The 25,577-nt window shown below is 38.1% G+C and overlaps 1 protein-coding gene across 2 annotated transcripts in view; it reads right to left on the bottom strand.

Moving 5' to 3' along the window:
* FDFT1 (farnesyl-diphosphate farnesyltransferase 1) overlaps positions 1-18,668 on the bottom strand; it is a 40,777-nt gene extending 22,109 nt beyond the window's left edge. The window contains exons 1-3 of one of the 2 annotated variants that reach the window (XM_044663593.1): positions 18,570-18,668; positions 7,746-7,843; positions 1,421-1,604 (exon numbers count right to left, since the gene is read on the bottom strand). In XM_044663593.1, the coding sequence (XP_044519528.1) occupies positions 1,421-1,604; positions 7,746-7,843; positions 18,570-18,668 (381 nt within the window). Of the gene's footprint in view, positions 1-1,420; positions 1,605-7,745; positions 8,119-18,569 lie in introns of those variants that run through there. The other variant, XM_044663592.1, reaches the window with a different exon arrangement.
* Between the last annotated feature and the right edge of the window lie 6,909 nt (positions 18,669-25,577).

Below are 25,577 nucleotides of genomic sequence, written 5' to 3'. Positions count from 1 at the left end.
TATAATATTTTAAATTGGTGACCACAAAATTATTTTAGAATTCTCACATAGTTAAACCCCTAAATTTAATTTCTTACACATACAACAAATGAGGTCAGCACAGCAGTTCTGTAGACTTTCAGTTTGCTATAGGCAGCCCAATACCTCTTCTCTCCCATACTTTCCTTCAGTGACCTCCCCAACACTGAGCTAGCTCTGGCATTACATGCATCAACCTCATCATCTATGTGATGTCTGGAAAGTATACTGCCAAGGTAACTGAACTTAGACACAATATTTAAAATGTCTCCATTTGCTGTAACCAATAGTTACACATAGAGATGGTGTGGTACTAGCTGATGAAGAACCTGTGTTGTTCATGTTAGTTGCCAGGCCAAAATCGGCACAAGCAGTGGAGAAACAATCCATGCTCTGTTGCATCTCAGTCTCAGAGGCTGCACTGAATGCAGAATCATCCAAGAGCAAAAATTAATGCACCAACTCTCCCCTTCACTTTAGTTTTGATCTGCAGCCTTTTCAAGTTAAATAATTTATTATCAGCGTTATAGCTGACCCTGATGCTGTTTTCATCCTCATTGAAGGCATCTAACAACATTTCTGAAAACATCGTGCTAAAACATATGGGAGCAAGCGCATAAACTTCCATTGGTAACTGGGAAAACTTCAGAGCACCACCCATTATTCAGAACTCATGCAAACATGCCATCATGGAGCAGGAATACAATAATGATGAACTTCTCTGGGCAACCACATTTTGCCACAATACTCTCATGACTGGCATCATCCAAGGCCTTTGTCAAATTGATGAATGTTGTATACAGGCCTCTGTTTTACTCCTGGAGCTGTGAGGCAGCACACCTATACTGACTGTTCCTTGGCCTCTTCTGAAGCCTACTCTCATTGTCACAGGACTATTTCCTTTCTTTTATAGAAAGAGACAATGGAGGCATCGTTGATATCTCTTGGGGGAAATCTCCTCTTGCCATATAATCCAGATGACTTCAACTTTTGTATGAGCAAAAGATCCCCTGCCTTATACATTTTTGCTGGAATGGAATCAGTACCAGACATTTTGCCACACAAGAAGAGTCAGAAAACATTCAAAATCTCTTCTTCAGCTAGAAGTTTTGCTAGAGAAAGATTCATTTCAACCTGAGGTAGCTAATCAATGGCTTTAGCATTGGTTGATGATGGTTTGTTAAGAATACTATGTAAGTATTCAGCACATCTCTCTAGAATCATGCCCTTATCAGTTTGGCTCCTGGGTTCAAATCTAGCCTCAGACACTTCCTAGCTATGTGACTCTGGGCAAGTCGCTTAACCCCCACTGCCTAGCCCTTACCACTCTTCTGCCTTGGAACCAACACACAGTACTGATTCTAAGATGGAAGGTAAGGGTTTAAAAAGAAAATTCTAATACCGTTGAGAAGTCTTCTAAGACTTGCCGATCCTTTTCATTGCTTTCCATGTAACTCCAATCTGGCTGGTACAAGTAGGAATGAAAATTTTTCAACATTGTGACCTTTTTTTCCATACTAATTGTCATGTCATCTTCCACAGTGTCCAGAGCTCGAAGAACCAGATAAAATATGCACACAGCATTGCTGAAAAAGAGAAGAAGCAATATTTAGGTCTCAAGGCATTGACTGAATAAATTTGTCTACTAGCCTAGGGGTCGGCAACCTTTTTGGCCGTGAGAGCCATAAACGCCACATTTTTTAAAATGTAATTTCGTGAGAGCCGTACAGTGCTCACAGTGCCGCTCCTGTAATAGCACCTGAAAAAAAATTGCCTTTATGGCTCCTGCAGAAAGAGCCATACGTTGCCGACCCCTGTACTAGGGTAATCCACAAGCTACAAAATATTTCAATGACATACTCTTCAAACAACAAGAAAGCTTAAAATAGCCAAGATTTTTCACACAATATTCAACATTCTACCTTTTATATTTCTGATATATATACAGGCAGTTTATTCAAAATAAATTTTTTATTTTTATGTATATACATTTTTTGTGATTTGAAAAATTTTATTTAATTTAGGTATTTTTTCATGGTTACATGATTTATATTCTTTCCCTCCCCTCCTCCCACCCCACTTCCATAGCCAATGAGCAATTCTATTGGGTTATTCAAAATAATTTAAAAGACAAAATCAGACTGTGAAAAACTGCTGTGTGAACAACCCCCCCCAAAAAACCTGTGTATCAAATACCTTTGCAAAAGATGTATAAATGATTGACACAAATTCATCTAAGAAAAAGTCATTCCCCAATAGATAAGTAATCAAAGGTTACAAACAATTTTCAACCAAAGAGAAGCAAATGATCAACAAAATTTAAAATATAATGCAAATTGATAATAATGGAAATGACAAGAATGACAAGCATGATGAATAAAGCATGGAAAGACTTACATGAACTAATGCCAAGTGAAGTAAGCAGAGATAGGAAAAAAATATACACGACAACCATACAAATGGCAAAATGGAACCACTAAAAAAAATGAAGATAAATGCTGTGAAATGATTAAAGAACAAGGTTGGCTCCAAAGGAAATATGTAAGACATTTCTGTCCACTTCTTTGTAGAGGTGGGTTGTTCACAGGTGTGGACTTTACATGTGTCAGATTTTTAAGATGTGTCGAATGATTTTTTTTCCCCATTCCCCACCTCCCACACCCCCTTCCCGAGCCTTAATTTTAAAATAATTCTTTGTTTTAAGGATTGGTCTCTGGAGAAATATGAACAATGTGAAAAAAAAAAACAATAAAAATCTGTAGGTTTTTTTGGGAGAGGGTGGAAGGCAGAAAGCAAATAAAACAACACTCAGATTTCACTTTATATTTAAATAGGCAAAGAAAATGAAAGGCAAATTGTCAATGTGGAGATGTGGGAGAAATATAAACACCCATACTTGTGTTGGTAAAGCTATAAACTGCTCCAAAGCCCCTAAAAAATATGGTGAATGTAAGAAAGTGATTAACTTCATTTTAACCATAGCTAACAGCAAACACATTGAACTCATTAGCCCTAGGCACTATGCCAAGTGCTTTACAAATATTATCTTTTTTGATCCTCACAAGAATGCTGGGAGGTAAGTGCTATTATTACCCTAATTTGTAGCTGAGAAAACTGAGGTAAATAAACTTTAAGTGATTTGCCCAAAGTTATATAGCTAGTAAATATCTGAGCTAGATTTGACCTCAGGTCTTCTTAACTCCAGGTACAGCATTCTGTCTACTTTTCCACCTAGATGCTGTCATATTCTCTGATTCAGTGATTTCACTAATGGCTATATATCCAAAGCAATCAAAGACAGAACTAACAAATACATACATTCCAAAATAGTCACAGCAGCACTTTTTGTGATAGCAAAAGACTGGAAACAAAGTGGGTGCTTATTAATTGAGAAATAGCTAAATAGTATATGAATGCAATGGAATAAGAAGTGCGTTGTTAAGAAAGGGAGACAGGTAGTGGTTCAGTGGATAGAGCACCAGGTCTAGAGATGGAAGGCTGTAGAGTGAAATCTAGCTTCAGACACTTCTGAGCAATTCATTTAAAGCCCATTTACATAGCCCTTACCCTTCTGTCTTGAGTTGTCACTAGGAAAGAAAGGGTTTTTTTAAAAAAAGGAACAGTAAACAACATAAGTTCATAGAAATGCCGAGGGCTATATAAGATCTGAGGGAGTTAAAGGTTGTTACTAACTAGAGAAATCTGGGAAGGTTTTATGGAAGAGTAGCATAAGAATTAGGCTTTCCTTTTTTAGAGTTTAATGTATTTTAACAGCAAACTTACAGGAATGGCATGGCAATATTAAAAACATGCACTCATTGGCAGGTAGAACTCAGAAAAGTATAGTAAATGGATAGAATCTGCTGTACAATAAAAATGTTACAAACATTCTCGAGCCATTAACAAGAAATGTACTTGCTTAAAAAAATTCCAGAAGCTGGCATTGTCCAGAAAAATTCAACAAGTTTATTTATAATTGTTCTAAAATTGAAACTTGTTCATGGAATCATTTTTTAAATTGCATTAATGGTATAGGTCCTCAAAATGCATATTCAAAATTCACACATAAATAAAAATGGAAAAAACTTGCAAATATCTGATTTCTAGCCCTCTTTTCCCCCCCCAACCACAATCCTATGCTTAGGTACCTTTTGACCCCACTGAAGAAAATATCTAATATTCAAAACCACCAATAACCTGAAGGAGTGTTTTTTTTTCTTGTTTTGAGAATGAAGAATGTTTCTACACAGAGGAGTTAAAGCACTTCCTATATGCTATGTGCTGGCTGTCTGTCTTTTGGCACGATTGTGACAGGTTGTATGTGGAAAATACATAGATTAGTATCCTCAAACATTGTGCACCTCCTATAAAGCACAAACTATTGTACTCTGGAAGAGGTGATTTGTTTTGAAGTCCTGAAGAATATCATGGAAGTGAACAATTTCACTGGAAGGAAAGTTTATTAATTTTTTAAAATTCTTACCTACTCTGTCTTAGAATTGATAGTGTTAGTTCCAAGGCAGAAGAGCTGTAACAGCTGGACAGGTAAGGTTAAATGACTTGCCCAGGGTCACATAGATAGGAAGTTCTAAAGTCAAATCTGAACCCACCATCTCCCATCTCCTTGCTCTCTATCCACTAAGCCACCTAGCTGCCCCAAAGTTTACTAATCTTAAATTCAGTGGGACTTTTGATAATGCCTAACTCCACTGAAAAATAACAGGACCCAATGTGTAGTGATCCTTTTCTTTCTTTCTTTCTTTCTTTCTTTCTTTCTTTCTTTCTTTCTTTCTTTCTTTCTTTCTTTTTTTTAACCATTAATTTGTGTGTATTGGCTCCTAGGCAGAAGAGTGGTAAGTGTAGGCAATGGGAGTCAAGTGACTTGCCCAGGGTCACAGAGCTGGGAAGTGTCTGAGGCCAGATTTGAACCTAGGACCTCCCAACTCTAGGCCTGACTCTCAATCCACTGAGCTACCCAGCTGCCCCTAGTGATACTTTTTTTTTTTTTTTAACCCTTACCTTCCGTCTTGGAGTCAGTACTGTGTATTGGCCCCAGGGCAGAAGAGTGGTAAGGGTAGGCAATGGGGGTCAAGTGACTTGCCCAGGGTCACAGAGCTGGGAAGTGTCTGAGGCCAGATTTGAACCCAGGACCTCCCGTCGCTAGGCTTGGCTCTCAATCCACTGAGCTACCCAGCTGCCCTAGTGGTACTTTTTTTGATCATTCCAGTAGAGAACATTCTTGTGAGAGGCTGCTTTACCACTTACAAGCAAGTTTGCTTGGGATGAGATACTTTCTGAAATTTGTCCTTATATCCCTGCTCTCATCTCTTACTTTTTTTTTTTTTTTTTTGGCTGCAAACACCATGAATTGGGCTTTCAAGGAAGGGAGAACAAATAAGAACTAGAGCAAACAGAAGTTATCAAGGTGGGGAAGTACAGGGTGTCTAGAGGAGAGGTAGTCCAGTCTGACTAAAACATAAAGAAGATTAGAACAGTATACTATGAATTAAGGCTGAATACACAGAATGTGGAAAAGCATGGGAGAACTGATATGTACCACACAATGTGAAATTAACAGAGCCAGGAAAACAATGAACAAAATGACTAAATAATGAAAATGGAAAGAACCACAAAAAACTTCAACAGAAGTATCTTATAATCACTAGACATTTTCAGGAAAAGAGATAGAAAAAGGGATATATGCCTTTTTGCAAAAGTGGACACTATATGGGAGTGGAACATTGTGTATACTTTCAGATTAAATAAACGCTCTAGTTTTGTCCAACTTTGCCCTCTTTTTTTTAAATTCTTTGTTACAAGGAATTATTCTCTGGAGAGGAAGAGATGGGATATTATGGTAATAAAGGTAATAACCAATAAGGTTAAAACAAAGTATATTCATTAAAATTTCAAAAGAGAGGATCAAGAGTAAAGCAAAACAAGTAAACAAAAAAGAAATGTCTATAAATGTAAGAGAAAGCCAGACTAGGGCTTTGAATGCTTGAGAAAGGAGTTTATGTTTTACTCAATAGTAGTTAGCTTTGAGCCAAAAAAAAAAAAAAAAATCTACGCAAAAGGAAAGTAGTCTGGTAGATATGAAGGAATGGTTGGAAAGGGGAGAAGATAAAAGTGGGAGTATCTTTTAGGAGCCTATTGTATTAGTTCAAGCAGATGATAAGGTACTGAGAAATTCTTGAAGTACCTTCTGAAACTAGGATTCACTAATGTTCATCTTGAATAACTGCTAATTATATAATACACCCATATTATATATTAAATTCTAACAATAATCTATGTATGTATGGTAGGTTTTGACAACTTTTAGCTAACGAAAATATTAATTAAAATGTAAACTCCTTTTAAGACAGGATCTGTTGGGGTAGCATGTGGCTCAATGGATAGAGACCTAGGCCTGGAGACAGAAGGTCCTGGGTTCAAATACAACCTCAGGCACCTTCCTGTGTGACTCTGAACAAGTCACTTAACCTCAACTGCCTAGCCCTTACTCATCTTTTGTCTTGGAATAGACAGAAGGGCAAGAGTTTAAAAAAAAAAAAAAAAAAAAGGAAGCTCTATTTTCTTTCTTTTTCTTTTTCTTTTTTTAATTTTAAACCCTTAACTTTTGTGTATTGACTTATAGGTGGAAGATTGGTAAGGGTAGGCAATGGGGGTCCAGTGACTTGCCCAGGGTCACACAGCTGGGAAGTGTCTGAGGCCGGATTTGAACCTAGGACCTCCTGTCTCTAGGCCTGGCTCTCAATCTACTGAGCTACCCAGCTGCCCCCAGAAGCTCTATTTTCTTTTTCAACCTCAGAGTAGACAGAGTGCTTTCCACATAGTACTCACTTGATAATGTCTGCCAAATTTAATTAATTTCTTAATCATTTTAGATTTTAGATTTTAGATTAAGAAGGAAGGAATTTGACAGTTTTCAAACACAAGCCAATATTTAAGAAACATACTCAAAAGGCTCAAAGACAATTCACAAAAAGAAGACCCCCTTGAAAAAGCAGTTAGAGGCAGCTAGGTCACAGTGGACAGAGAGCCACCAGGCCTGGAGTGGAGCTTAGGTGGAGCTGGCGTCAGACACTTCCGAGCTATGTAATCCTAAGCAAATCACTTAACTCCACTGCCTAGCCCTTTCAACTCTTCTGCTTTAGTAGATACTTAATAAAGATTCTAAGGCAAAAGGTAAGGGTTTATAAGAAAAGAAAAAGCAGTTAAGTCTTTCATCAACAGTGAACTTTCCTCTTCATGAGCTGTGTTTAGTTTACCACTCAGCAGATTCCATAAAGTAAGAATCAAATTACAAAGAGTCCAAATTCAACAAAAGATAAATATACTTTGGATGTCACATAGTCAAGGTCATGAGTATTTCCTGGAATACAGCTCCCTTCCTTGATTATCGCATGAAAATTAACAATCCACCTAAAATTTTCTTCACAATTAACTGCACCTGTATTAGTTTTCCTTACTCAGGTAATAATGATTATAACAAACTGTAACAGCTGGTTGTCACCACTATGGAGTAAAAAAGTGTGGAAATTTCAACTTGGACACTTTTATATATTTGGACGAGACACCTTGCAGAAAAGAAGGAACAGTATACTGCATTCAAGTCAATTCTTCCCAGCAATCTCAGTTTCATCTTACATAAATCAGATGGGACAACTACCCCATAAAGGAGCCTCTCCTTCGAGGAGTAAACAGCAGCTAATCGTACTCACCGCAGACCACTATCGAGTGCCTGGATGACTGCTGCAAAGCTTCGGCTAGTCTGGTTCAAGTACTTGAAACAAGTTTTCAGGCTATCGCTGAGAGTGTCCTGTGGACAGAGAAAACAGGTAGAGGTAGAAGTAGAAGCTGAGGAGGCTCGGGACTGGGGTAGGTGAGACATAGCAGGAGGCCAATAACACATTCCTTCCCCTCTGCAGCAATCCCTAGTCCAGGGGTAGAAGGCAAAGACACAACAGCGCTGGGAGTTCCCGACCCCTATCCCAGAAGCCCTGGGTGCTGCTGCAGGAGTAAGCCCCAGAGTGAGCTTGAAAAGGGCCCCGGCCTTGGAGCAGCCAGCAGCAGCCATGGGAGGCGGGGTTCAGTGCTGAGCCAGTCAGGAGTTCGTTTCCATAGCCTGAGGGAGAATATCGACAGACTCCCAGGAAGGCGGTATTGACCACCCAGCCCCCAAACAAATACACACTCCCTAATTTCTGCTGGACAAACAGCCAAAGGGCCCTGGGACACCCACTTCCACTACATGCTCCGCCCCCACACATGGAATAACAAGTGCCCACTTCCTTAACCCCTTAAAACCCACAGAAGAGCCCAGCACTCCAGATTCCTTTAACTTGAACTTGAACTCTTACTTTATTAGCTATTTACAGGTTTAGAGAGCTGAATGGTCCTTAAAAGTTATCTAGTCAAACCTCCTCATTTTTACAGAAGAGGATACTGAGAACTGGAACAGGTGAGGGACTTTTTGCTGAGGGTCTCAAGTCTCATGACTCCAAACCAAAATTCTACGGTACCCCAAATGTTATTCTCAAAAAATTCTGTATTTATTGAAAAATTAAAATGTCTATCTCACCATTCTTTAAACCAGCTATTACAGCTGCCACTCCCCACAAAATTAGACTTGAACTTATTGGAAAGCTAGAATATTCCTTTTATACTACCTGGTTAACTTCCCTTTTTAACTACAATGTAGGCTGGTCTTTCAGCTGAGCCACAGCTCACCAGACTACCCTTCCTAAACAAAAGAAATAATGGCAAGTTGTAAAAAGGGGGAAAAACATCTTCTACCACATTTTCTGATCGAGGGGGAGGGTAATCTGTTGATAACTTTTTACATTCCCCCCCCAGATTACATGTTGATATAATTTTAAATATTTGTTTTCAGATATTTTGCAATCCATCTTCTCTCCCTCCTCCCTCCTCCAGAGGGCAGGTAATATGACACAGGTTGAATATATATTATCAATATAATACATATTTCCATGTACATCATATTATGCAACAAGACATACTATTTACACTAGAAAAAAATTCATTGGAAGAAATAAAATGAAGAATGCTATGTTTTAATATGCATTCAGACTCTGTTCCTTCCATGGTGGTGGATATCCTTTTTTGTCATAAGTCCCTTAAAGTTGTCCTGGATTCTTGCCTTGTTGATCATAGTCAAGTCATTCTCAGTGAAGCATCATACATTATTCTTGTTACTGTGTACACTGTTCTCCTAGTTCACTTTGCATCACCTTCATATAAGTCTTTGCAGGTTTTTGTGATCAACTTGTCATTTCTTATGGCATCAGAGTATTCCATTACAATTATATACAACTTGTTAGCCAATCCCCAATTGATAGACATTTCTTGAGTTTCCAGTTCTTTGCTAAATATATAATAAACTATATATATATATATGAATATATATATATATGGCAAAAAAGAGATGGACAGACAATTGGAGGTAAGTAACTTGTCCAGGGTCTCACACCTAGGAAATGTCTAAGGCTGGATTTGAACCCAGGACCCCTTATCTCCAGGCCTAACTATCCATGAGGCATCTAACTGCCCCTCTTTAATATCTTATGAAGGAGATGATTTGAAAACACTGATTAACATAGAGCTGACAACAACTTACAGAAGCTATAAATTAATTGGGAATGTTATCTACCAAGATTTTCTCAGGAACTATATGAACCCAAACTACAAAACATTCTTTGCAGAAATTTTTTAGTAATTTTTTTCCTTCAATTATATTTAAAAATGATTTTTTACCTTTGTTTTTTAAAAATTTGAGCCACATTACTACTCCTCCCCTTCCTGCTCTCCCCCCTCTTGAGAAAGAGAGTAACCTGATAAAAATTTTACATGTGCAATAATTTAAAACATTTTTCCATATCAGTTCTCTTGTGGAAGAGCACTCAGACTAAAAAAACTGAAAAAAGTGAAATATAGTATGTTTCAATATGCACTCAGACTCCATTAGTTCTCCCTCTGGAGGCAGACTGCATTTTTCATTGTGAGTCCCAGGATATTATCTTGGATCATTGCTAAGAATAGCCAAGTCGTTTACAATTGTTCATCATATAATATTGTTGCTACTATGGTCTGCTCACTTCACTCTGCATCAGATTACATAAGTCTTTCCAGTTTTTCTAAAATCCTTCTCATCATTTCTTCTGGCACAATAATATTCCATTGGAATCCTATATCACAAATTGTTCAGCTATTCTCCAATTGATGGACATTCCCTCAAATTTCATTTTTTTGCCACCACAAAAAGAGCTGCTATAAATATCTGGGTACAAAAAAGTCCTCCTCTACCCCCTTTCTCCCCCCCCCCCTTTGGGATACAGACCTAATGTTGCTGGATCAACTACACAGTTTTAAAGCGCCTTTGGGAATACATAGTTCAAAATCTCTCACAATAGTTGATCAGTTCACAACTCCACCAACAATGCAGTGCAGAAATTTTCCTACATCCCCTCTGATATTTTTTTTGGTTATATTAGCCAATCTGACAGGTGTGAGATGGTACCTCAGAATTGTTTTAATTTGTATTTCTCTAATTATGCATGATTTGAGCATCTTTTTATGTGACCACAGCAGAAAGCCTGGATTTCTTTATCACAAAACTGCCTGTTCATAACCTTTGAACATTTATCAATTGGGGAACACCTTGTATTCTTATAAATTTGACTTAGTTCTTTCTGTACTTGAGAAAAAAAGGCCTTTATGAGAGATCCTGATGTAAAATTTTCACTCCAGTTTTCTGCTTTTCTCCTAAACTTGTTTGTGCAAAAACTTTTAAATTCAGTATAATCAAAATTATCCATTTTACATCTATGATGCTCTCTTGTTATCTCATTTGGTCACAAATTCTTCCCTTAAACTTATGACAAAGAATGCTATCCACCTCCAGAGAAATATCTGTTGGAGTCAGAATGCTGTATAAAAGTATTGGATTTTTCAGAATGCAGTTATGTTTTGTATGATAATACATGTATAGTCCAGATTGAATTGCCTATTAACACCAGGAGGGGGAAGGAAAGGGAGGGAAATAAATTCAATCATATAACTTAGGAAAACTTTGGTGGAAATTTATTACATGTAATTATTTTAAAAAAAAGTAAAAATATAAAATAAAAACCACCCCCCCAATTCTTCCCTTAACCAAAGATTTGATGGCATACCTAAATTTATTTGTTTATTCAGTACAGTACCAATCAAACTACCAAAGGAATATTTTATAGAGCTAGAAAAAACAATGATGAAATCTATATGGAGGAAAGTCATGAATATCAAGGGTAATTGTGATGAAAGTAGGAAGGAAGGGGCTATATCAGTATACTAGATTTCAAAGTGTACCAAAAAAGATAAAAAAGATTTGGTACTCATTTTTTAAAAGATTGATCAGTGGAACAAAAAAGGTACACAGTATATATAAGCAAACAAAAAGTAGTATAGTATTGAAATACCTTTCAAGTGAATTCTACCAAATATTTAAAGATCAACTAATTCCAATGGTTAAATAAATTATTTGAAATAACAGGTAAAGAAATGAGTCCAACTAAACTCTTTTTATGAAATAAATATGATGCTAATACCTAAACCAGGAAGAGTAAAAATTGATAAAGGAAATTATAGACCAATTAAATTAATATGAAAGCAAAAATCCTAAAATATCAGTTAGGAGAATACAACAATATATCACAAAGATTATAACATTGTGACCAAACAGGATTTATACCTGGAATTCAGGGATGATTTAACAGAAGAGAAACTATCAACCTAAATGATTATTATATCAGCAACAAAAGTGACAAAAACCATATCAATAGCTGCAGAGAAAACTTTTGACAAATACAACACTCATTCCTATTAAAAACATTGGAAAGCAAAGGTACAAATGATCTTTTTCTTAAAATAAGAAACATCTACCTGCAAACACTGTTTGTAACGGGGATAAGCTAGAAGCCTTCCCAATCAGATCAGGAGTAAAACAAGATGCCCATTAACACCAGTACTATTTAATATTGCACTGGAAATGCTAGCAATAGCAAAAAGAAAAGGAAAAAAAATAAAGGAATCAGAATGGGCAGAGATAATAAAACTCTCTCTTTCTGCAGATGATATGATGGTATATGTGGAAACCCTAAAAATCCAACAAAAAAGTTAGTTGAAACAATAATTTTAGCAAAGTAACAAGATATTAGATAAATAAATAAACTGAAAGTTGCTAGTTTCTAGAGGAAAGACTTATTTATCTCATAAAAACTGCTGAGAAAATTGGGCAGCAGTTTGGCAGACATTAGGTTTAGACTAATGATTCCCAAAGTAGGTGCTACCACCCCCTGGTGGGTGTTGCAGAGATTCAGGGAGGCGGTGATGGCCACAGCTGCATTTATCTTTCCTATTAATTACTATTAAAATTAAAAAAAATTAATTTCCAGGGGGCTAAGTAATATTTTTTCTGGAAAGGGGATGGTAGGCCAAAAAAGTTTGGGATCCACTGGTTTAGACCATTAGATTTAGATTTGCTAATACCAAATACCAAGATAAACTCCAAAGGGATACATGACAAATATAAAAGATCCTAACATAAATAAACTAAAGGAGCAAGGAAGAAAATTACCTTTTGGATCTGTGGGAAAAGGGAAAGTTCATAATTAAGTAACTGATAGATCACAAAAATAAAATGGACTATTCCAATAGTATAAAATTTTTTAATATTTGAATAGTCAGTCAATATACATTTAAGTTCCTGTTATTGTCCACTGTGTTAAGGGCTGGGGTTGCAAAAAGAGGCAAAAAAAAAAGATAATCAACAAAGGAAAGGCACTAGTATTAGAAGAGGTCAGGAAAGGGTTTTTGCAAAAGGTAGGATTTTAGCTAGGTCTTAGAGTCATAGGAAGCCGGGAGATGAGGAGGGAGAGATTCCCAGGTGTTTGGGGAGAAGGAAAAGACAGGAGTGAAAAATGCCCAGAGTTGGGATATGGAGTGTTTTATGAGAGAAACAGCAAGGAAGGACATCAATGTCACTGGATTTTAGAGTATGTCAAGAGTAAAGTATAAGAAGATTAGAAAAGTGGAGAGGTTATAAAGTGCTGTGAACTCCAAATGGAAGATTTTCTATTTGATCCTTTTGATTTGATATCTAGTGGTGATAGGGAGCCAAAAGAATTTACTGAGTAATGGAAGGAAAGGGAGTGACATGGTAAGGAGGATTTCTTGGGTAGCTAAATGATGGATGGCCTGGAATAGGAAGAGAATTGAAGCACAAAGATCAATCAGAAAGCTATTTTAATAGTATAGGTACAAGATGATGAGGGCCTGAACTAGATAGTGGCAATGTCAGAGGAGAGGAGAGAGTATATAGAAGAGAAGTTTCAAAGATAAAATTGACAGGCCTGGGGCCAGCTGGGTAGCTCAGTGGATTGAGAGTCGGGCCTAGAGATAGGAGGTCCTAGGTTCAAATCTGGCCTCAGACACTTCCCAGCTGTGTGACCCTGGGCAAGTCACTTGACCCCCATTGCCCACCCTTACCACTCTTCCACCTATAAGCCAATACACAGAAGTTAAGGGCTTAAAAAAAAAATTAAAAAAAAAAAAATGACAGGCCTTTGGTAACACATTGGATATGGGGGATAAAAGAGAGTCAAGGATAACACATTTCGAGGCTGGGTTATTAGGAAAGTGATGGTACCTTTAACAGTAATAACAAAGCTTTGTAGAGAAGGTTTGAGACAAAAAGTGAGTTCAATTTTAAACATGCTGAGTTTAAGCTGTCTATGGAACATCTAGTTCAAGATGTCAAACAAACAGCGGAGAGATGCAAGAGCAGAGGTTAGAAGAGAAGTTATTAGGGCTGGATAAGAATAAAAACAAATCCAATGTAGCTAATATTAGAAAAGAAAATAAGTTAACAGAAAAAACCTCTGCAGCAATTTTCTCTGATAAAATCTTATTTCCAAAATATATGGGGAACTGATTCAAATGTATAAGAGACATTTTCTAATTGATAAATGGACAGGCAACTTTCAGAAGACATGCAATAAAAATGCTCCAAATCATAAGCAATTAAAAAATAAAAATTAATGCAACTCTGAGGTTCCATTTATTACACATGAGATCAGCAAAGCTGATAAAAATGAAAAATGATGTGTCTTGGAGGGACCACAGCAAAACAGTTATATTAATGCACTGTTGGTGGAGCTGTGAAATAAGTCTAAACATTCTAGAAAGAAAAACCAAAACTATGAGAGAAAAATCACTAAACCATTCCGACCCTTTTACCTAGTGATTCCACTACAGAGCACATACTCCCAAAAGGATCAAAGTCAAAGAGAAAAGTACTTGATATGCTAAAATAATCATAAAAGCAGTTTTTTAGACAACTGAAAAAAAAACACCCCTAAAAGTGCTCATTGCCTAAGGAATAGCTAACAAAAGGAGGACATATACGAATATAAATGAATATATTTGTACATCAAGAAATGACAAATGTGAGAAATTTAAAGAAACATGAAAAGATCTGTAAGAAACAACAAAGAGCAAAATAAGGAGTACCCAAAAACCCCACCAATATATAGAATAGCTACAACAATATAAAAAAATCACTAAAAGAAAATTAGGATTGAGTATGTGGCAAAACAGTAGGTCCCTGAAAACAGAAGCTGAAGATAGCAGCTAGAATTAACAGAGGATGTTAAAATTTACAAAATACTTAACATGTTATCTAAGTTGATCCTCACAACTCTGAGGTAGATCCTATTACAGATAATAAAACAAATCTACAACTTCAGTGCAGAGAGACGGGGAACTTATGTAGGCCCAAATAGTGTATACATTGTCAGACAAGATTTCTGTAATCTATCAGAAAATAAAAAGCAAAAGACCCCTCTTATTAAGAGTTCCTGCTTAAATATGTAGATGGCACGCTGAACGTAATTCTAAAAATTTTGTATGAAGAGGATATTTAAAATCCAATAGGGATGAATAACATGCTCCTTTTAAAAGACAATACTATATTGATTGCACCAGAGTCCCAGAACATTAGGGAGATTCTTCAATGGGATCCACAACCATTCAAGAAGTTGGCATGGTAATCCACATATAAAAAACAAAGTGCAAAAGAAATAGATACTGCCCAGATGATGACATATTGGATAGGAAAACAACAATATATTTATCTTTGGGCAGGGATTGCAAATAGGCCCTTAATGAACCAGAGAAGAACAAGTTGGCCTGCATTTGGAAACTGTGAAATATACTCAAGGATACCATTGTGGCCACCAAAGCTTATCTTTCTAATTCCAATAATCCTCCCAGTGATGAATTAGCTGAAAATCAAGAAACACCAAGACTTTTGAAAAATCAAAGCAAGAGGTCATCCAAATAGCAATGAAGAGCATCAAAGAAGTTGTATGAAAAACTTCACTACATCATGACTAGAAAAGGAGGTGGGCAGTCCTGTTCCTAGTGTCAGAGTTAGAGGCAATAATGCGCCAGTATCTTCAAAATATTAAGACTTAATAGAAAGCCTTCAGGACCTTGAATAAATGGAAGAAAAGGGCAAGACCACAAAAGATGAGAAGAAATAGAAGCACTTGGAACTACATAAGTGGAATGAGTTAGCTATGCCAATAATCCAGAGAGCATAAAAGTAAGAAACAGCCTAACTGTGGTCATGATTTAATAGACTTTTGCAGCAAGTGAAACTTTTCTTTTGGAGAAAAGGATTTTTGTAATTAAAGTAAAAATTTCCTAAAATCTTTTTAGGTGTAGAATTTTGACACATCATCCAATGGAAATAATGCTTATATTGCAATCTTCCTTTCTCTAGCACTTCTCTCCAGAGGTAAGCATTTCTCAAAGATTCCTTGACAAGCACTCCTTTTTAAAGCATTAAAAAAGTTCAATATCACTAACTCTCAATTCTTGCCTTTTATCCCAAAATCAACATGTCCCAAAACAGAACTCAGTAGTTTTTATCCCAAACTTTATTCTTCTTCTGAACGGTCCTATTACTAATTTAAGGGAATACCATCCTTCTGGTCATCACAGTTTCTAGTAATCTGCATCTCCTCTCTCAGTCACTCCATTTACCTAATCTGTTGCCAAATCTTGTTTCTACTTTCACTACATCTCTGCCATGTCCTCTCATAAAGCTAGTACTATAGACTAAGCTCTTATACATTTTATCTATACTAATACAATAGTTTGCTAATTGATATCCTTACCTCAGGTCCCTTCCCCTTTCCAATTCATTTTCCATTTAGTTGCCAAAGTAAATTTCCTCAAGTTTAGTTATGATCATCTCACATGAAGTTCTTCATTACCCAGCCTCTATCTTTCCTATCTTCTTACATTCTCCACTTTTGATCTTGGCTACTTGCAGCTCCTTGAACATAATATTCTAAATTCTATCTCAGTGACTTTTCACAGTTTGTTCCCTGTGCCTGGGGATGCACTCCTTCCACTCTTAGATCATTGGCTTCTTTTAAGACTCATCTCAAGCTCATCTTGTTTCAGGAGGTGCCCAGCTGGCCATGCCACACTCCCTGCATTTATCTTATGGGTTATATTTTATATATGTGGTCTTCCCCATTAACACGAAAGCTCCTCAAAAACAAAAATTATTCTTGCACAATGCCTGGTATACAGTAAGTGCTTAACACCTGACAAGTTTGCTTTCATTCTATCACTCCCTGGCTGGCAACTTCTTGTTGCTTTGCTTACCTCATCAAGTTCAAAATCCTTCACCTTCCATTCACGTTTTTACTTACTATGAGCCTTCTCAGGGGTCCAAGACCAGTTCCTCACAAATCAAGGTGGCGCCTCCACAGCTTTCCACAAATAGATTATGTTCAATTCCACCTCCATGTCTTTTCTCATGCTCTTAATGGAATGCCCTTTGCCTTCCTCTCCAACAGTCCAAATTTTGCTCAATTTTCAAAGGCTAACTAAAAACTCAGCTCTCTAAAACTAGCTCAGTATTTCCTTCACTTTTAATTAATTTAGTAATCAAAATAAAATCTTTACTACTCAACCTTACAATTTCTTATCTTGTGTCTTAATAACAAATGGCTGTTTCTGGTGTGTAAGTCAGTCTTTCCAAATAAAAGGTAAGTCTTAATGGGCAAGTATCTTCCTTTGTTTCTTTCACAAAGCTAAGGTTGTTCTGAACAATCTTCTGCTAAAGCTCATTTGACTTATGGCAGACTTTCAAAAAAATTCCTATAAAAATTTAAGCTAATGTATCTTGGCTCAAAGGACTCACTTGCCTTTCAAAAGTAAGTTCTGGGGCAGCTGGGTAGCTCAGTGGATTGAGAGTCAGGTCTAGAGACTGGAGGTCCTAGTTTCGAATCTGACCTCAGACACTTCCCAGCTGTGTGACCCTGGGCAAGTCACTTGACCCCCATTGCCCACCCTTACCACTCTTCCACCTAGAGCCAATACGCAGAAGTTAAGGGTTAAAAAAAAAAAAAGTTTAACCATCAAAAGTAAGTTCTCTCAAATGACAAGTTTTAGACATCCTCAAATCTGACTATGTTTTAAGCCACAGAAGGTCAGACCTGGAATAGACTTTAATATCCATCTAGTGCCCTTTTTCTTTAGGGGGCATGGAGGAAACTAAGGCCCAGAGAAAAGGATTTTGCCCAAGATCACACAGCTGGTGATCCAATTCTTCTTCTAATTCTTTTTTACCCCAGATTAGGACAAGTGCACTGAACCTGGTACCTTCTGGTACAATGTTTAGAACCTGATACAGTATTTAGAGGTAGAAAAGATTTAGAAATTAACTGGCTCACCCCATTTATTTTGGAGAGGAGGAAATAATGGTTTAGGGTTAATATTCAGAGCTTATATTAGAAAAACAGGTCTTGACTTCTGATTTTTTTTTTCCAATTTCACTTTATAAATTTTGCCTCTAGTACTGTGACCCAGAGCCAGAGTTCTGGACTTGAAATCAGGACCTGGCTTCAAACCCTGTGACCTTGGTCAAGACCCTTAACATCTAGAGACCGTGATTTCACCTGTAAAATGAGAGTGGTTGACCTTGGAGGCTCTTGATTATGGGGTCCCTTCTAGTTCTAGGCCTATGATCCTATGACTAGATGATTTCTGAAAACCCCTTCCAGCTCTACGATGTTGACCTGTTTCCTTTCTGGGCAAAATGGGGTGGGGGAATTGGGGGGGGGGGGAAGGGGCTGGAGTCAAATGATTCTCCAAGCTCTTTTCAAACTACAAAAGCTAGGTTCCGCTATAATCAGTATTTATTAAGCACCAGGCACAATGACTGATGGGGAGGGGGGTGGGGAATGGAGAGGGAGTGTACGCAGACACTGTCCTTTAGCACTGCTGGTTGTACACAATAAGCATCTCGGGAGGAGCAGAAATTGATAATTCACCTGTTCCGAGGTGGGGGCGGGCCTGAGAGCAGAGAGGAGCTCCGGACCTGGGGGAAAGGGGGCGGGAGAGGAGGGGCGACTCGGACCCGGTCGGCTGGGTGGGGTGGGGGGCAGGGGCAACGCCCCACTCACCTGGTCTAACTTGGGTATCACCTTCCTGGCACCTCCCATCTTGTACCACAGAAGGTTATAGAGCTCCTCTGGGTGCCCGAGCAGCTCCACGAATTCCATGCCGGGGATGTAGAATGGTTCCTTGCCCAAGTCAGTCAGTCAGCTTAGCAGCCGGCTTCCCAGCCTTCCTTAGTTACGCCGGCTCGGCGACTGAAGGATCACTAATACAGTGAAGCCAAAGGGGCGGAGCCCGAGGAAGGAACCGCGGGCGGAGGAGGTTCGAAGCCGTTAGTCACGCCCCTTCCATCTCACCACCAACAACCGGTGCCTGAAGTTCGAAGTCCCACCCCCTCCCGAGAGTGTCATATGGAATAACGCGTATTTATTGGCTTATGCTCCTCGGACCAGGAAGACGCTAGCCAATAGGCAAGCCGATAGAGTCTGGTGTGACGGACGCCTTTCCGAAGCCCATTGGACTGTTGGCTTGGCCTCTGGGCTCTGGTTTGCGAGCTCGCGTGACGCAGACTGGCGAAGGGAGGGCGGGGGATACTGGCAGGAATCCGATATGTACTTGGAACTGTAGCGCTATCCAGGATGAAGGATGGCGAGTAACGACGATTCCGCCTTGAGACTTGAGACACCGCCCTAGGTTCCGACACCTTCTCCTTCGCCCCGCCTCAGCAGTACCTTGGTTCTTCCCGGCAAATCGCTGGCCCCTGCTGCCCGAGGAACAGGGAGAAAGAGGTCTCCACTCCTTAGGTTGGGAGTCAGCTAGTGCCCAATACTATCTTCTCTTCCCTGGTCGAAGGCGGGAGAGGGCCTCGTCAAAGTCGCTCTGAGATGAGCTTAGGTACCAACACTGAAGTGATTTCCCACGTCGGCATCTGCTCTATGACGATGCTTCACTAGCACTCGACTCTCTACGTAATCCATCGGTCCAGCAACCAGCATTTTCATTTTTGTTGTAGTTACTAATTGTGTTCTTGGTTATGTTTACTTCACTGTGCATCAGTTCATAGAGATCTTTACATGTCTCTCTGTATTCATCACATTTCTTTTGTTCAGTTCTTTCAGTGATATCTTGACTATGACTTCATTCTGGGTTTTCTTGGCAAAGATATTGGAGTGGTTTGCCATTTTTTGGGCTCATTATACAGATGAGGAAACTGAGGCAAACAAGAATTAAGTGACTTGCCCAGGGTTACACAGCTAGTGTCTGAGACTTAATTTGAACTCGGGTCTTCCTGACACCAGGCCTGGCACTCTTAACATTACACCACCTAGTTGCCCCTCTCAATTCTAATAGCATAGAAAATTGCATTGCATTCATGTACCACAATTTAATCATTCTCCAATTGAGGAACATCCACTTTTTTTCCCCTAGTTCTTTGGTATTTTTTGTTTTAATGAAAATCCCCAGCAAATGATATCACCTCTGTCAGTGAACACTGTCAACTGCTGCCAAATGTCTTTTTTGGGGTTTTTTTTGCCTTTCATTTTTTTTTTAAAACCCTTGTACTTTGGTGTATTGTCTCATAGGTGGAAGATTGGTAAGGGTGGGCAATGGGGGTCAAGTGACTTGCCCAGGGTCACACAGCTGGGAAGTGGCTGAGGCCAGATTTGAACCTAGGACCTCCCAACTCTAGGCCTGACTCTCAATCCACTGAGCTACCCAGCTGCCCTGCCCTTCATTTTTAAAATTAATTATTTTAATAACAAATTTCTACATGAGTTTTCTGAAGTTATATAATCTAAATTGTCTCTCTACCTTCTACTCCCTCTTGTAGCTGGCAAGCAATTCAATCCAGGTTATATTTGTATTATCATGCAAAATACATTTCCATATTATTCGTTTTTGTAAGTGAATAATCTTATAAAACCAAAACCCCAAAACATACCCAAATAAGCAAGTGATAAACCATATGCTTTCCTCTGCATTCCTACTTCAATATTTCTTTCTCTGGAGGTGGACAGCATTTTTTTTCCCCAAGTCCCTCAGAATTGTTCTGGATCATAGTATTGCTGAGAGTAGCAGTCTATCACATTTGATCATTCCACAATATTGCTATTACTGTATACGTTTTCCTGGTTCCACTTTGCATCAGTTTACATAGGTCTTTCCAGTTCTTTCTGAAATCCTGTTCATCATTCCTTATAGCACAATAATATTCTATCACCATCATATACCACAATTTGTTCAGTCATTCCCCAACTGAGGGACTGTGGTCAAATTTCTAATCTTAGTTCCCTAGTACTCAGAAAGATTGTGATTTGCCAAAAGAAGTAGGGTTTGAACCCAGATATTTTCTTACTCCAAGACTAGCCCTCAAGGCACTTTCACATATTTATAAATATATTTATATATACATGTATTTTATATACATCTGCATTCAAACATTTGTATATAGAAATTCATATACAACTTGAACACTAAAATCTGTAATTGTATATATGAATAAAATTTGTATATATGTACCTACACATGCATATATTTGAGTTTGGCCATTCAGTCATATCTGTCTTAATGATTCCATGAACCATAGCATTCTAAGGCCCTTCTATCCTTCAGTATCTCCTGGAATCTGTTCAAGACTCATGTTCATAGCTTCCGTGACACTATCCATTTCATTTTCTACCATCTCCTTATCCTCTTGCCTTCAGTCTTTCCAAACATCAGAATCTTTTCCAGTGAGTCCTATCTTCTCATTATGTAGACAGAGTATTTCAGTTTTAGCTTCAATATTTGACCTTCCAATCTATATAGTCTGAATTAATTATTTTTGGTAAAAATATTTTATTTTTCCAATTACACATAATAACAATTTTCCACATAAGTTTTCTGAAGTTAGATGATCTAAATTGTCTCCCTCTCTCTCACCTCCCCTTTCCCAAAGCAGCTAAGCATTTGATCTGGGTTATACGTGTATTATCATGCAAAACATTTCCATATTGCTTGTTTTTGTAAGAGAATACTCATAAAACCAAAACCCCCAAATAAAAACCTAAATAAAGTGAAAAATCATATGTTTTGATCTGCATTCTGACTCTAATAGTTATTTCTCTGGAGGCAGACAGCATTGAATTAATTTTTTTTAAAGTATTTACTTATTTGAACTCCTTCCTGCCCAAAGAACTCTCAGAAGTCTTCTCCAACAACATAATTTGAAAACTTTAGTTCTGCAGCACTGAGGTTTCTTTATAGTCCAGTTCTCACAGCCAATCTTTGCTACTGGAAAAACCATAGCTTTGACCACATAGACCTTTGTCAGCAAGATGATATCTGTTTTTGAGTATGTTGTCCAGATTTCTATAGTTTTCCTTCCAAGAAGCAAGTGTTTTGTTTTGTTTTTGAAAAATTTTTATTTAATTGATTTAGGATATTTTTCCATGGTTACATGATTCATGTTCTTTCCCTCCACTCCTCCCCCAAACACCTCCCCCTCCCCCAGCCAACGAGTAATTCTACTGGGTTTCACATATGTTATTGATCAAGACCTCTTTCCATATTTGCAAATATATTGCATATATATGGACATATTTCCATATTTGCATTAGAGTGATTGCTTAGAGTCTACATTCCCAATCATGTCCCCATCTACCTATGTGATCAAGCAGTTGTTTTTCTTCTGTGTTTCTACTCCCATAGTTCTTTCTCTGGATGTGAATAGTGTTCTTTCTCATAAATCCCTCATAATTGTCCTGGATTATTGCATTGCTGCTAGTAGAGAAGTCCATTACGTTCAATTGTGCCATAGTGTATCAGTCTCTGTGTACAATGTTGTTCTGGTTCTGCTCCTTTCATTGAATCAATTCCTGGAAGTCATTCCAGTTCACATGGAATTCCTCCAGTTCATTATTCCTTTGAGCACAATAGTATTCCATCACCAACAAGATACCACAATTGTTCAGCCATTCCCCAAAGGGCATCCCCTCATTTTCCAATTTTTTGCTTTGTAGCACAGCTATAAATATTTTTGTACAAGTCTTCCCTTACTTTCTCTTTGGGGTATAACCCCAGCTGTGATATGGCTGGAGCAAAAGGCATAGTCTTTTAAAGCCCTTTGGGCATAGTTCCAAATTGCCATCCGGAATGGTTGAATCAATTCACAACTCCACCAGCAATGCATTAATGTCTCAATTTTGCCACATCCCCTCCAACATTTATTACTTTCCTTTGTTGTCATTTTGGCCAGTCTGCTAGGTGTGAAGTGGTACCTCAAAGTTGTTTTTGATTTTCTCTAATTTTAAGAGATTTAGAACACTTTTTCATGTACTTATTGATTTATCTGAAAATTGCCTATTCATGTCCTTTAGCCATTTATCAATTGGGGAATGGCTTGATTTTTTTTTTGTACAATTGAATTAGCTCCTTATAAATTTGACAATCCTTTGTCAGGGGTTTGTTATAAAGATTTTTTCCTAATTTGTTGCTTTCCTTCTAATTTTGGTTGCACTGGTTTTGTTTGTACAAAACCTTTTTAATATAATGTAATCAAAATTATTCATTTTACATCTTGTAACATTCTTTATCTCTTGCTTGGTCTTAAAGTCTTTCCTTTCCCATGGATCTGACAGGTATACTAGTCTATTTTCACCTAATTTACTTATCATTTCCTTCTTTATATTTAAGTTATTCACCCATTCTGAATTTATCTTAGTGTAGGGTGTGAGATGTTGATCTAAATTGTAATGCAAGGTGGTTAACAGAAACTTTTTGCTTCTGTAATTTCTAATGGTCACAAAAAGTCAGTTAGAAGTCTTAGAATCTTCAAAAAGTCATTTAGAACTTGAAGCTATAAATAGAGGTGAAGTTCCAACTGATGAGGCTTTTGCCTTCTGGCTTTCGCTGTGGCTGAAGGCTTTTGCTTTGGCTTAGTCTGTTGGCTTTGGCCTTTTGGCTTGGCCTGTGCTTACTTCTCTTGGGGAAATTTAGACCTATCTCATTTCTCTGGACCTCTCCCTGATCTCTCCATCTACATCCCTCCCCTTCCTTTGAATTTCATTTGGGCCCTGGGTGGAAGGGAGGGCTTAGTGATTGGACATTGTGGGTTTAGTTTCTATAGACAAGTAGAGTATCCTCAAATAAGTTACCCTTAGTTTTAGTGATTTGATAAAGACTTTACTTAAAAGGCAGTCAAATCTCTCGACTGGGAGGGCAAGCTCTCTCAGTCTAAACCTCTCTGTAACCCATCCTCCACCATCACCCCTCTCCCTAGCAGCAGTTAGAAAATCCTGAACTCTTTCTCTCTGATTAACCTGAGATTAATAACCCCCCTTTGTTACCAATTCAAAGCCTCTGGTGAATCACTGTATCGAAAATTTAAGCAAGGGTTGAAGAGGGAAGGAATTACTTCTTTATTTCCTGACGGAGCTGCGGGCCTCCATCTTGGGAGGAAGTCCTTACGGGAGACTTCCTCCTACTAAAAGTTTCACTGACAGGGAGGAGCCCTTCAACTCCTCCCTGAGAGACTTAAGAAACTGACAAGAGAAAGCCCTCAAGGCAGATTCAAACACTTCTGACTGGCCCAACTTCTTTGTGTCCATAGAGATACCTTTCCTGCCATGAAGGATCCAGCCTATTTCCCAATATCCTCAGTCTCTAGCCTCTTGCGACTAGCCTGTTTGAAGCTGCCTCTCCTGAATACCCCACCTATTCCCTCACCATCCAATATACCACCTCATTCATTCCTTCCCTACATTCAGCCATCCCTTTCATTTCTCCTAATACCTCACCTTTATCCTCCCTTTAACCAAAGACTAAAAGAGACTACCTACTTCTTGATAACAAAACCTAATCTCTCCCATTCTGTTTTCCAATTTTGAGCAATTATTTTTTTTAAATTTCATGACTGCATTTGCTATTTACAGTGATCTTTGGGTCCAAAAATATAAAACCTTACACTGGTTCCATTTTTTCTCCCTCTATGTGCCAGGAAGTAGTGGAACCAGTTGCTAAGATCTTAGGGTTTTAGTTTTTTTCAATGTTAGGCTTCAAGCCAGCTTTTACATTCTCCTCTTTCATCTTCATCAAGAGGCTTAATTCTTCTCCACTTTTTGCCATCAGTGTGGTATCATCTGCATATCTGAGATTGTTAATATTTCTCCAACAACCTTAATTTTGGCTTTTGATTCATTCAGCCTGCCATTTCAAATAACATACTCTGTATACAAGTTAAATAAGGTGACAATATACAGCCTCTTCTCTTTTCACAAGTTAAAACCCATTAATTATTTCATGTTCAGTTCTTTTTGACCCACATAACAGGTTCCTCAGGAGACAAGTAAGATGATCTTTAAAGACTTGCCATATTTTGTTGATTCACACAGTCAAATGCTTTAGTGTAGTCAATGAAGCAGAAGTAGATATTTTTCTGGAACTTCTTTACTTTCTCCATACTCCATCGAATGTTGGCAATTTGGTCTCTAGTTCTTCTGCCTCTTCAAAAATCAGCCTGCTCTTCTAGTAATTCTCAGTTCACATATTGCTGATGCCTAGCTTGCTTGTAGTATTTTAAGCATAACCTTGCTGGTGTGGGTGACATGAATGCAGTTGTTCATAATTTGAACATTCTTTGGCATTGTCCTACTTTAGGATTGGAATGTAAACTTATCTTTCTCAGTCCAGTGGCCAATGCTGAGTTTTGTACATACATACATACAAATATGTAGAGAAAACATTTTTTAGGCATTTTTTAGCTTTACTATGGATCTGACACAAAATAAATACTTGTAAATGGGAGAGGAGGAAAGGCACCTTTAGCTGAGAGATGGATGAGGAAAGGCCATATAGGAGATGTTTGAGCAGAGCTTTGAAGGAAACTATGAGATACTTAAGGGGAGTTTGAAAGGGAGTGCATTCCAGTATGGAAACAGCTTATGCAAAGGCCTTGAGCCAAAGCAGGAATGTCATTGGTAAGGAACAGCAAGGCCAGTTTGGCTGGAACCCAGAGTTCCTGAAAGGAAAAAATGTATAAGGAGGCATTATAAATAAAATCCCTTTGTTTGTCACAATCTACCCTTCCTCACATG

The sequence above is a fragment of the Gracilinanus agilis genome, chromosome 2 (assembly GCF_016433145.1).
Source record: "Gracilinanus agilis isolate LMUSP501 chromosome 2, AgileGrace, whole genome shotgun sequence".
Classification (NCBI taxonomy): Eukaryota; Metazoa; Chordata; class Mammalia; order Didelphimorphia; family Didelphidae; genus Gracilinanus; species Gracilinanus agilis.
The sequence above is the reverse complement of the archived record's forward strand: the minus strand, read 5'-3'. Positions and strand labels throughout refer to the sequence as shown.